Raw genomic sequence first — 14,371 nt, forward strand, 5'->3', positions numbered from 1 at the left:
AAAAGTTATTTAGAAAGCAAATATTCAAAGAAAAGTTAAAATAGTCTATGTAAACATATTTGCAACTAAGTTTGTAGACTGTAAAATGTCAAAGTAGTACATACAGGGTTGTAAACAATAAAGTGATCTATAAACTTGTTTAATACGAATTATTTTGGGAATCATATCCTTCTCATACCTTAAAGGCTAATTTACATAATCTTATGTTCACTACGGACTAACATCTACCAATACTCCTTTTCAGACCCTTGCCATTCAGTATTCCAGTTTGAAGGATATAGATAAAAAGGTAAAATTCCGTCCCCATTGAAGTCAGTGGAAGTTTTGTCATTGACTTCAATGGAGGTCAGAATTTAATCCATTGTTTATTCTAAAATTTAGTTTTAGTTACACAAAGAAAAATCCCCAAAGATTATGGAGGTCACTTGAAATAATATTCTCTAACCTCTCTGCCCCACAAAAAATCCTCCTAGATTTTTCTGTTACACTTTTGTCTTTGGGGCTGGGAATGCTGTTATGATTTAACATTCTGAATATGAAGTCTAAAGACATTTCTGAAATTTAAGATTTTATAAATAGATGAGAAGCAGAAAGATTGCAAAAGAATTGGTGGATCTGCTGGATCACCAGGGGTTAAAAGGAGAAATTGAAGAAGATAAGAATGTTGTTGAGAAGCTAATTTTTTTTTTCCTTTCTTCAATCAGTCTTCACAACCAAGATATTGGGGAAGATATTTACCTCTGACCTGCCTTTTTCCTGGTAATAAAGATGAGCTACTCTGAGACTGAGGTGCCAGAAGGAGATTCTGGAGCAAGGATAATTTAAAAAGCAATAAGTCAACTAACCCAGATGGTTTACATCCAAGAGTCCTGAAGGAGCTTAAGCATGAAGTGACTGAGATGATAAAAACATGCAAATTATCTCATTAAAACAGCCACTGATTGAGAGGACAGCAAATGTTGAGTGTGTGTTTATTTTTTTAATATAAAATTTCAAACTTTATTAAAGCAAAGTTACAATAAAGTAAAACATTAACATACTACATTGTACATTGCTTACTCAGGGATCAGGATAATATTCAAAGAAGCAGGCTAGAGATTCTGCTTAGCTGGCTGGGGAGTCCCCCTCCTCTGAATGTTGTATATTTTTAATATATAGATACTTTAATAAATACAGGTTCGATCCTGCTGGCATTGAAAGTGTAGTTCTATTACTACTCAGAGTGGAAACGCACTATATTCAGTAAGTGCAGGAACATGCCTTATAATATTAGGGTTTTGTTAAGACATGTGCTTGCACTTTAAAGTGTTCAACCCCTTCTGTAACAGAATCTGTTAGTCCAAGTCTAACACAACATCAAAACAAGAGAGTCCTTGGTCCTACTGGGTCAGACTTCAGCCCTCTTCCTTATAGGTGGGCTCCCACTGTCTAACCACAAGCTCCTGGGCTCCAATTAAACAACCATCTGGGTCAGGTCTCCCCTCCTTCCAAAGGCGTCTGGCAGGCTGTAGTCTTCTGCCAGTTCCTTCCTCAAGCCTGGCTTCTTGCCACACGTTGGAGCAGCCCATCTGTTCTCCTCCCCAGCCAGCCTTCAACTGCCGGGCTTTTCTCCTTTGGTCCTATACCCACCCTGCCCTAGTGGGGTAGGGTGAGGCTAACTGAACAGAGCTGACTGGCCCAAGGAATGCTGACCCTTTAAAGGGGCAGACTGTCCTTCTACAATGACCAATTACTACCCACCTCTCTATCTAACCTTTATCACCTGCTTAATTGTGTGCACACATCACAGCAGAGAGGTTTTAGAGAGGAATTTCAATGAGAAGGCAGCAGCAGCAGCCTTGCTGGTCAGCTCAAGTAGAGCATACTAGGGGGCATACGCAGCAGTGATGAAGTGGAAGAATTGAGGAGCAATACAATTAGAGACAAGGCTACATCAGAAGGGAAGGAGAAGCAAAGCTATGCAGAGTCTTCAAAGTAAGAACAAAAAAAGCTAAGGGTATGTCTACACTGGCAGAGTTATAGTGCCACTCAGAGCGCTGAAGGGAAACTGCTGTTGTGTGTTCACACTGTCAGCTGCCTGTGCAATAGCGTGTTCACACATGCGGCACTTGCAGTGGTATTCGGAGCGGTGCACTCTGGGCAGCTGTCTGACAGAGAATCTCTTCCTCTTCTGCCGCTAAGAGTTGTGGGGAGGAGTCGTCGCGGGGCATCCGGTCTCCTGTCTCAATGCCCAGTGATGCATTGCTTCGCATTCCAGCAATCTCTGTGCTTTCGTCCACATTTGGCACCATCTTTCAACAGTTTGTGTACTGTGTGCTCTGCCTCTTCGGTCTACAGGAATGGATCCCGAACTGTTGGCCAGTATGCTGCTCGCTCGGACTAACATCACAAGTGGCAGTGGAGTTATTCCTTAAACTACAAAGGCAAGAGGAGTGCAACATTGATCTTGCCATGCATAGTAGCTAATACACAAGATTGCTTGTGGCATTCACAGAGGTGCTCACCACCATGGAATGCCGCTTTTGGGCTCAGGGAAACAAGCACTGAGCGGTGGGATCAAATAGTCATGCAAGTCTGGGATGATGATGAACTTTCAGATGAGAAAAGCTACATTCATGGGACTGGGTGATGAGCTCGCCCCAGCCCTGCAGTGCAAGGACACGAGATTGAGAGCTGCCCTGACGGTGGAGAAGCGGGTGACTACTGCAATCTGGAAGCTGGCAACTCGAGACAGCTACCAATCGGTCGCTAACCAGTTTGGAGTGGGAAAGTCTACCGTTGGAATTGTGTTGATGCAAGTTTGCAGGGCCATTAATCGCATCCTGCTCAGAAGAACCGTGAGTCTGGGTAACATGCATGACATTGTGGCTGGCTTTGCACAAATGGGTTTCCCTAACTGTAGAGGGGCAATAGATGGCATACATATTCCAATTCTGGCACCAGACCACCTAGCCACCGAGTACATTAATCGCAAGGGGTATTTCTCAATGGTTCTCCAGGCACTTGGGGATCACCGTGGGCGTTTCACGGACATTAACGCAGGCTGGTCTGGAAAGGTGCGTGAGGCATGCATCTTTCGGAACACTGGCCTGTTCAGGAAGCTGCAAGCAGGGACTTTCTTCCCGGACCAGGAGATCTCCATAGGGGAAGTCTAAATGCCCATTGTAATCCTGGGATATCCCGCCTACCCCTTAATGCCATGGCTTATGAAGCCATACATGGGACACCTTGACAGCAGCAAGGAGTGGTTCAACAACAAGCTGAGCAAGTGCAGAATTACTGTTGAGTGTGCTTCGGGCCATTTAAAGGCACACTGGCACTGCCTATATGGGAAGCTGGACCTGGCCGATGACAATATTCCTATGCTTACAGCTGTGTGCTGTACGCTCCATAATATTTGTGAAGGAAAGGGTGAAAGTTTCACCAGGGCTGGACTGTTGAGGCTCAGCACCTTGAGGCTGAATTTGACCAGCCAGAGACTAGGGCTATTAGAGGGGCACAGTGCGGGGCCATAAGTATCGGGGATGCCTTGAGGCAGCAACTTGAAGCTGTGTGCAGCAATAGTCCCCCCTTCCACCCTCCGTGACGGCAGAGCGGTGTGGGAAAGTTACCATTAATGGGGCAAGAAACAAAGCAGCTCTGCCCAAGAACATGCAGCAGCGGATTTCCTAGTATTTCCACGAGAGTTTCCTGGAGACCTCTGAGGCAATCAACAGCCTAATCCGTCGCTCAGACTAGGCACGTGGTGGTACGTGCATCATACATACACGAGCCTGTTTTCTGCAACCCTCCTGCCCCTAACAACTTGCTTCAGAGATTCCCAAAATCAAAGCCACTTACCAGGGGCCTCCTCTCCTGTTTGTGCTTCGCCAAGCTCCGACAGCTGAGACTGGCTAGCCTCCTCTGGGTAGAAAAGAGTTCCTTGCTGCATGCATCTCTGACCTCTCCGCCTCTGGGTCCCCTTCCCCCTCCACATCCTTATCCAAGACTTCCTCCTCCTAGCTCGGTCCACTCTCGACCGGCACACAAGCTACCAAAGTATCCACAGTGGCCTTTGTAGAAGAGGCAGGGTCTCTACCGAGTATTGCGTCCGGCTCTTTGTAGAAGCTTGTGGGCGCAGCACCGGAGCGGCAGTTTGCCTCCCATGCCTTATGGTAGGCGTTCCGCAGCTCCTTCACTTTGACCCTGCACTGCAGTGTGTCCCAATCATGGCCCCTTTCTGTCATGCATCGTGAAATCTGTCTGTAGGTATCATAATTTCTACGGGCTGGAGTGCAGCTGGGACTGGACTGCCTCCTCTCCCCAAATGCTGATGACGTCCAGCAACTTGGCATGCTCCAAGCGGGGGATTGCCTGGTGCATGGAGCAGGCATGGCCACCTGGAAAGATGCGCTGAGACCACTGCACGCCTCACTGAGCAAATAGGAAGGGGAATTTCAAAATTCCAAAGGAATTTACAGGATGGGGATGACGGTTGGTCACGTTAAGGCAGGGCAGTAGAGCTCAAACTGACGACCCCCCAGAGAGACAAGAACAGGCATTGTGGGACACCTCCCGGAAGCCAATCTCAGTGCTGTAATCAACCAGGGTGTCTACACTGGCACCGCAGCGCTGTACCCCAGCCTCTCATTGGGGTGGGTTTTTTTTTTTTTTTTTTTACAGCGCTGCAACTGCACACTAAGTGGCTTGGCAGTGTGTACACCTCGGGAGTTACAATGCAGAAAGCTGCTTTACTGCAAAGAAACTTGCCAGTGTAGACAGGACCTTAGACTTGATAAGGAGAAACAGAAGCCAGCATGGTGATTAAAAGAATGAGGTGATATGGTCAGAAGAAAAAGCCAAGGGGGATGATCAGGACTCAAATAGTATTCCCAAAGCTGGTATAGAGCTCGCTACTGCTTCATATCATGTATTGCAGCACTAATCCATGGGAATAGTAGCATTTTCAAATCCTGCACCGCCCCAGAAACTAACATGAAAGGAATGGAAGTCCCTACAACATCGTGGTAGTCAGGTTCATACAGGTGTAGTGAGAATAGGGCACACTGAGCATGCACAATTACTGTGACCCCCATTAACAAATGATACTTCTATTATTCTAGAAGTTCTCATTTATGAGTTTTTTAAATTGTTATTTTTATATCTTGTAACTTAGTCAAGCAAAGCAGGATTATATATTATTGCTAGCATGCAAGCATGTGTTCAACCTGACTTAAGGAAGAGGCTATAAAAAGTTAAACTTTAGTATATACTAACTTTTACTTCACACTGAGCTATACACAAGGTTAAGATATTGTCATGGATATTTTTAGTAAAAGTCAGACAGGTCATGGGCAAAAAAGAAAAATTCATGGGAAGCCTTGATCTGTCCCTGCAACTCCTTGCCCGCGCTGGAGGTGGGGGACCTGGCCGCTCCCGACCACCGCAGGCTGCAGTCACAGAGGTTGCTGGAAGTCACAGATTCCGTTACTTCCGTGACTAAATCGTGGCCTTAGCTATACATAATACAAACTTCATTAGCCCATGTGGTCTTCTGAGACGCCATAGCAGCACTCTCTCTAAGGCTGTGTGTTATATTCATTTGTGGTGGGAGGGATGATGTGGGGGAGAGGAAAAAAGGTGTTTTGAATGTAGTTTCAGTATCCCCCCGTCTTCAGCTTCTCCAGCTCAAATGAAAAGGTATATGGTTTTCTATTTAGCAAAATATCTCTGTAGTCTGTCTCCACTATCCCTAACACTTTAATTTTCAGAGTCTTTTACATTGTCTTTATGTTTCTCAAGAACCTTTCTGTGCTGTTGCACTTTGTTTTCATTGGACCTGCTACCCTATAGTTATCACAACTATAAGAGCTCATTAAACGGTTACTAAGCTGTCCAAAACAGTATTACAAGGGCACATTGACAGCAGTTAGAAAGCGTTGCTTGCGGAAAGAGTGTCCACATTTTAAAGGAGTATTCCTCTTGGAAAGGAGTTGTTAAGAATTAACTACGCATTATTTAAGCACAAGCACATGAAGTATCCAAAGTGAAACAAATTCCAGCAATACTCAAAGTTCAAATGATTTAGTTTTGTTTACCAGCCAAGCTGAACAACATGTGTGTCAATTAAGGGATGTCCCAGGAATCATATAGCACAGTAATGGCAATGACTGAGGAACCAAAATCAAAATCCATCCCATGCTCCATTGTTTCCAAACTGTACCAAATCACCACAATAGCCCCCTAGTACTCGGTTTACATGCACAAATGCAATTTTCCTTACAAATGCAATTTTCCAACATTTGATGTGGCAGCTGTTGTAGATTTTATTCAGTCTGTCTGTAAATTTCTAATTCAACACAACAAGAATCCAGCAGAGCAAAGATGTGCTGTTATGCTCTGACCCAGAGAGCATATTAGGAGGAGATTTCTCTAGCTAATGATGTTCTGGAAGTATCAAAAATACTGGATAATAAACTACCAACATGAAGATATTAGACTTTGCAGCTACACACACCACATGCATAAAAAGCACAGGGAAGTTCTGTGCCCCCTTTTTTTTTTTACCTCATTTGTGTGGCTAGAAAGATAAATAAGTCTGCTATTATATAAACAATAACTATGTTAATCCAGCTATAATGTATGATAACTATTCCTTAGAACAGCAATGCATATAACTACATTCAAAGTTCTGATGAAGTAACAATTACTAAAATTACCTTTGGAGATGAAACGACACTAAAGTAAAATTTTTGACACTATACTTAAGTCAAATGAATTAAAATATTTCACTCTATTACGGATAACACTGCTCTACAGCCAAAATGCTTCTGAAATAAATGTAGTCAAACTTTACTAATTCTGGGTCACTGAGAACGAACATGATGCTTAAAATTGTTGATTGGCTCTAGTTTTCAAGATATGCTATTGGGTCAGTATATACGACCCTTGACTTGGGAATGGCGGAGGATAAGTAAGTTATAAAGGGAAGGGATCTCAAGTTAAACCAGAAATGACTAAAATACATCTTCGACTGGATCTATGAATAAATCTATGACTGGTTTCGGACAGTACTTGCTTTTTAGGCAAAACAATGAGTGATGCAATCTGAAGCTGGTATTGCGTCATACATGATATGAATTGCATCATGTTATTCCTAGAAGTCATGGATGATGCAATCATAATGAAGCTTACATCACTCTGCTGAACAAATTGCCCTATATAAGCTCTAGAAATCATACAGTGTCGTGCTCTCTTATTTGTCAATGTTTGATTTTGCAAAGGGACACATTTCTGTTTAGCCAAAGTGCGCAGAGATGCCTCGTACTTGTGGGAACAGTGCAGATAACTTCTGCTATGTTTGTGGTGAAGTGACTTTTGCATCACAAAAGCGCAGTATAACCACTATGATTAAGAAAGCCTATCACCTTTATTCTGGCTGCAAAGTTGGAGATCAGGACAAGAGGTGGGCCCCACACATATGCTGCAACACTTGTGCAACAAATCTTCGCCAGTGGTTGAACAGGAAAAGGAAAGCTATGCCAATGATTTGGAGAGAGCCAACAGCTCATACCAGCAATTGTTACTTCTGCATGGTGCCTCCAGTTGGGAAAGGTGTGTCAAAGAAGAAAAAGTGGACTGTGCATTATCCAAACATTCCATCAGCTATACGCCCAGTACCCCACGGAGAAGGACTGCCGGTTCCTGATGCATCAGAATCATTCTCACTTGAGTTAGACAAGGAAGAGGAAGAGGATGAAACTTCTGGTCCTGAACCATCAATGTCACAGGACCCACATTTTTCTCCCACCCTCCTCCTCTGAACCACACCTCATAACACAAGGTGAACTGAATGACCTTGTCAGGGATTTGGAACTACCCAAGAGTAAGGCAGGGCTGTTGGGCTCCAGACTACAGCAGTGGAATCTCCTGGCAGGTGATGTTACGGTTTCCATGTTCTGTGACCGTCAAAAGGATCTTGTCCCATTCTTCTTCATGGAAGGTGATCATGTAGCCTGCAACAACATCGATGGTGTGATGGCAGCCCTCAACATTATTCACGATCCAGATGAGTGGAGACTGTTCACTGATTCATCGAAGACGAGTCTTAAAGCTGTTTTACTGCATAATGGCAATGTTTTGCCATCAATTCCAGTTGGTCATGCAGTCCATATAAAGGAAACCTATGACAACATGAAACAACTTTTGAGGTGCATAAACTATGACCAACATCAGTGGCAGCTTTGTGGCGATTTGAAGGTTGTTGCTCTCTTGCTTGGTCTGCAGACTGGATACACAAAGTACTGCTGTTTTCTCTGCGAATGGGATAGTCGTGCAAGAGATTCCCACTACATCAAGAAAGATTGGCCACTCCGACAGTCATTGGAGCCTGGGAGGAAAAGCGTTCAGCATCCACCACTTGTTGAATCAAGGAAGATTTTGTTACCACCCTTACACATCAAGCTGGGTCTGATGAAGAACTTTGTCAAGGCCATTGACAAAACACAAGCAGCTTTCAAGTACCTCCGTGGAAAATTTCCAAGGTTAAGTGAAGCTAAGATAAAGGAAGGTGTCTTTGTTGGTCCTCAGATTTGTCAACTTCTTCGAGATGATGCATTTGACCATGCACTGCGTGGCAAGGAAAAGACGGCATGGATAGCCTTCCAGTTAGTGGCAATAAATTTTCTCGGAAACAACAAGGCAGACAACTACAGGTTGTTGGTGGAAAACCTCCTCAAGGCATACAAAAGCCTTGGTTGCAACATGTCACTAAAGATACATTTTTTGCACTCTCATCTAGATTTTTTTCCACCGAACTGCGGAGCAGTGAGCGACGAGCACGGCAAGCAATTTCACCAAGACATTGCAACAATGGAGAAATGCTATCAAAGCAAATGGAGCCCATCAATGCTTGCAGACTAGTGCTGGACAGTGACAAGAGATGCTCCATTTAATGAATACAAGAGACAAGCCAAGAAGCGCCGAGTAGACACTGAATAGAACTAAACTATGTACATAATAGTTTTTTGCTTTTTGTTTCATAATACATTTTATTTATATAACCCTTTTGCTGATTTTTAAAGTGTTACATAAACAGGACAGGTGAAATATCATCATGTAAAGCAACCATAAACACATGAAAAGACCTAGGTTTAGAATTTATGATTAAAACTCTACTATCTACACAATACCCACAGACATAAAATGTAAAAACTTAAATATCTTAGAAACAGTAGCCAATCAGTTGCTTTAATTGTCATATTTGAATTCAGCACATCAAAATACAAAATAAAGAGCACATTTTATCTCTGAAGCAGAAGACTTCTCAAAAAATTGTAGACCAGTGTAATGTACAAAGAAAATCTAAGTTATACGCAAGTCAGGCACTTTTGAAAATGAACATGATAGTTTTGAGTTTAAAGGCACCACAGAATTCTGGCATGAAGAAATATTCAAATTGTTTTTAAACACTGGAAAAAAAGTTAGCAGTCTGTAATACCAAATCATATGCATGAATGTATGTTTAATGTTTATCATGCTTTTAGACATATAAATCAAAAATGGGATGTATACATGATGATTGTCCTTGATGTTAGACAGAAGAAGTTGAATGTTAGCTATGTATCTTTTTATATAGAGGATATGGAAAAAACAATCGAAAGAAAGAAAAAGAAAGAAAGACTTACCCGTTATACCATTTGATTCCTTTTGTAGATCACAATACCACAGCCTGTTCACTGGATCACATCCCTCTCGTATGGATAATAAGACATACCGACCATCATCAGATACCTGCAAGAAAGTACAGAAAGTTAGGACAACACATTATTTTGAGAGATACTTCTAAATAGGAAAATCAGTGACATGTACATTTAAGACATTCAAGACAATTATTTAAGAAGGAACACAATTTTCCTGTTAAACTTTACTAGGAAGTAAGACTAGCACATAAAATTCACAATTAAAATGTGGTGGGTTTTTTTTGTTTTTGTTTTTTACTGAAAGGGAAGGCTATTTAATATGTGCTATTTGAACAAAAGTAGATACTTCTGTTGTGTCTTCATTTTCTACTGACTGTATAGGATCAAGTAGCTTTATACTGGTTATAGAACATACAAACTACAGCAGAGACATAATGGAAAAGACGAAGAATGCTTGACTTATTTTTGTTAACGTCTAGCCCAGGAGTAGGCAACCTATGGCATGCGTGCCAAAGGTGGCATGCAAGCTGATTTTCAGTGGCACTCACACTGCTTGGGTCCTGGCCACCAGTCCAGGGGGCTCTGCATTTTAATTTAATTTTAAATGAAGCTTCTTAAACATTTTAAAAACCTTATTTACTTTGCATACAACAATAGTTTAGTTCTATATTATAGACTTGTATAAAGAGACCTTCTAAAAACATTAAAATGTATGACTGGCACGTAAAACCTTAAATCAGAGTGAATAAATGAAGACTCGGGGCACCACTGCTGAAAGGTTGCCGACCCCTGGGCTAGCCATTACTATCCTTGGTAGTATTCACTCATTTACACTCTCCTCTCTACACCTCACTTTTTCATAGTCATCTGTGCCAATACACCATCAGGGTTAGCTTCCCAAACATAATAAAAATGGGAGGTCAACTACTCATCTTATTAAAAAAATTAAAAGGCAAGTCTGCAGATACTGAGTTCAGTTTCTAGCAGGCTTTAAATATTAAAACACGCAACCATATTTTCTAAGTATAAGATCTGCACCTTTCATCAAATATATAATCTTGCACTTTAAACAAACAAGTTTTAGTGCTCTTGAAAGGCACTTGTTTGATGGCACTGGAGGCAGATGCCCTTCACATAGCCACAGAATGTATACACATCAGTCAGTGAGGGCTCTCATATACTGCTCCACCAGCTTGCTTGAAACTCAGCCTAGAGAGGAAATGAAAACTTTAGACGAGAACAACAACAAAATGTAGAAAGGCAGCAGAGGGAAGAATGAGGATGAGGACAAATATGATATTTCTGTTGCTTGGCAGGCTAATGCTCATGTCTGGATAAAGTGAAAGAGGATTTATATATTTAATATATATGAATGTATTAGAAATGCAAGTACACACGTGTGTGTGTGTGTACGTACACAAAAGAGGCTATGGATCCTTGAAGAAGCAGGTTTTGAAAATGGACTTAGGAAGGAGAGGGCGAAGGCAAGGTAGACATGGTCCACAAGGGAGTTCTAGGAAGAGTGCGAAGGATAAAAGCAGGCATGGAGATGATCTTGAGTAAAGGTCACAGGGAGAGCCTCAGTATGAGCAGTATGCCCTGAGCAAAGAGAGGATGGTGAGGAAGAATTTAAAAGAGATAAGAGCAGAAAGGTATAAAGAGCTAGGTATAAAGAAGAACATAAAAGAATGGCCATGCTGGGTCAGACCAATGGTTCATCTCGCCCAGTATCCTGTCTTCTGACAGTGGCCAGTGCCAGATGCTTCAGCGGGAATGAGCAGAAGATGGCAATTATAAACTGAGCCATCCCCTGTCATTCTTTTTTGAACCAAGTTATACTTTTGGCCTTCACAACATCCTCTGGCAATGAGTTCCACAGCTGACCATGCATTGTGTGAAATAGTACTTCCTTTTGTTTATTTTAAACTTGCTGCCTATTAATTTCATTTGGTGACCCCTGATTCTTGTGTTATCGAAAAAGGCAAATAACACTTCCCTATTCACTTTCTCCACACCATTCAAGATTTTATAGACCTCTATCATATCCCCCCTTAGTTGTCTCTTTTCTAAGCTAAACAGTCCCACTCTTTTTAATCTCTCCTAGTATGGAAGCAGTTCCATACACCTTATTACTGTTGTCTTTCGCTGTACCTTTTCCAATTATAATATACATATTTTTTAGACGGGATGACCAGAACTGCATGCAATATTCAAGACGTGGGCATCCCACAGATTTTTATACAGGTCTGTCGCATCTTATGCGCATTTAACATGAGCGATTTCAGCTTTACGTGGTCAGCAAAAACAAAACAAAAAAGAGAAAAACAACAATACTGCATCTGTAGTGCGGGCGATTCTGCCCGCCATTGAACTCAATGTAATTTTGACTAGATGCGGTTTCGCTTTACACGCTGACCGCGGAACGTAGCCCCAGCATAAGATGAGACAGACCTGTAGTGGCATTATATTTTTTGTCTTATTACCTATCCCTTTGCTAATGGTTCCTAATTTCATTAGCTTTTTTGACTGCCACTGCACATTGAGCAGATGTTTTCAGATAACTATCCACGAGGACTCCAAGATCTCTTTTTGAGTAGTAACAGCTAATTTAAAACCCTATCACTTTGTATGTATAGTTGGGATTTTTTTCCAATGTGCATTACTGTGCATTTATCAACAATGAATTTCATCTGCCATTTTGTTGCCCAGTCATCCAGTTTTGTGAGATTCCTCCATAACTCTGCAGTCTGCTTTGGATTTTGAGTAATTTTGTATCATCTGCAAATTTTACCACCTCACTGTTCACCCCTTTTTCCAGATCAATTATTAATATGTTGAACAGACTGGTCCCAGTACAGATCCTTGGATCCTGCTATTTACCTCTCTCCACTGTGAAAACTGTATCCTACCTTTGTTTCCTATCTCTTATCCAGTTACTGAGTCACAAGAGGACCTTCCCTCTTATCCCATGACAGCCTACTTTGCTTAAGAGATTTTGGTGAGGGACTGTGCCAAAGGCTTTCTGAAAATCCAAGTACATTATATCCACTTGATCACCCTTATCCACGTGCTTGTTGACTCCCTCAAAAAATTCTAACAGATTGGTGAGGTATGATTTTCCATACAAAAGCCATGTTAACTCTTCCCAACATACCGTGTCATCTATGTGTCTGATAATTCTGTTCTTTGCTATAGTTCCAACCAATTTGCCACATACTGAAGTTAGGTTTACTGGCCTATAATTGCCAGGACTGCCTCTGGAGCCTTTTTTTTTTTTAAATCAGCATTACATTAGTTAACCTCTAGTCACTTGGTACAGAGGCCGATTTAAGAAGGAAAAACTTGAATTGTAATAAAATAGTGAATCAGCAAAGATATTTTAAGAAGGGCTGAACATGGTCATAACCCTGGATAGAGAGAAGATTATACCCGTTTTAAAGTTATTGGGGGGAAAAAGGTCCATCAAGAGCAACCTTCTGTGTTTAGAATTAGCAATATAATCTGTCAGCTGGAAAGAACCTTTGTGAAGTTGATTCTGTCAAGACTCACTTCCCACAATACTCCATAGCCTCTCATGGACTTGTGGAAATTGGATAAAGACAGAAGCTGCAGGAGAAACAAGAGGCATGTGCCTCTATTATACCAGCAAGTCTGCTTATTGTGCTGATCCTTCCTCTGGGCACCCCATCCCAAACAGTATACAAGCATCAGAGGGGTAGCCGTGTTAGTCTGTATCCACACACAAAAACTAGGAGTCCAGTGGCACCTTAAAAACTAACAGATTTATTTGGACATAAGCTTTCGTGGGTAAAAAACTCACTTCTTCAGATGCATCATACAAGCATGTCTCTCCACCTATAAACATGCAGCTGTCCTGCATTAGCAAGTGTACAGCTGCCATCTCAGCCAACATCGGGGATTAAACAGATGACCTCCAGAACTAAAAGCATGAGAGTCTTTAAAGCTTGTGCAAAAAAGGCAAGTTCCCAAGATGAGGACAGATCCTCTATGGATTAGTGAGACACCTCATATACAACACCCCCCCCCCACCACCTGGTTTACACAAAACAAAATGTGTGACATATTACTGAAATGTGTATTTGGCAATTCACACATTATCATATACATTTCAGTGCAAAACCTGTATTGAAGAGGTCTTTTCACTGTGAGACTCACATTCAACCATGCCATCCCCTCAGATCAGCAGCAGGGTTTGAACCCCTTGATTTTTAGATTCCTACTTTTGAGTAACAGGAATAATTGCTATTCACTAAGCCGAGAAGAGACTACAGCCTCTTCCTGGACACACACTTTTCTAGTGGGTTACACAACCAGACAGCAGCAGACTATGAGTGACCAGGAATCCTAGATTCTATCACTGACTTTGGGAAAGGAGTGTGGTTTATAGTGGTTACAGACAATACATGATGAACCAAACTGGCTGAATCACTCTGAAAGACAAACAGTGTGAGGCAGCGGGTAAGACTGGTGTTTGTCACATTAGAGACCTGAATTCTGTGCCTGCCATGATGTTGCATAAGCTCTCTGCCAAATGAGTTTAATAATAATTAAAAAAAAAAAGCAGGTAGAGGCGGAGAAATGTTCAGCAGCTGTTACCTAACCGTCTTCTAGGAGGGAGTTCATGGCCTTAGTTAATAATAGTAGCATGAGTAGCACTGGAATTTAAACAG

At 41.9% G+C, this 14,371-nt stretch overlaps 1 protein-coding gene across 2 annotated transcripts in view; it reads right to left on the reverse strand.

The window, feature by feature from the left end:
* The window catches only part of PREP (prolyl endopeptidase), a 170,104-nt gene that overhangs the window by 104,459 nt on the left and 51,274 nt on the right, over positions 1-14,371 (reverse strand). For both annotated transcript variants that reach the window (XM_008164904.4, XM_065588275.1), the window contains one exon: positions 9,666-9,771. In XM_008164904.4, coding sequence (XP_008163126.1) covers positions 9,666-9,771 — 106 coding nt within the window. The remainder of the gene's footprint in view (positions 1-9,665; positions 9,772-14,371) is intronic.

This window comes from Chrysemys picta, chromosome 3 (assembly GCF_011386835.1).
Source record: "Chrysemys picta bellii isolate R12L10 chromosome 3, ASM1138683v2, whole genome shotgun sequence".
Lineage (NCBI taxonomy): Eukaryota > Metazoa > Chordata > Testudines > Emydidae > Chrysemys > Chrysemys picta.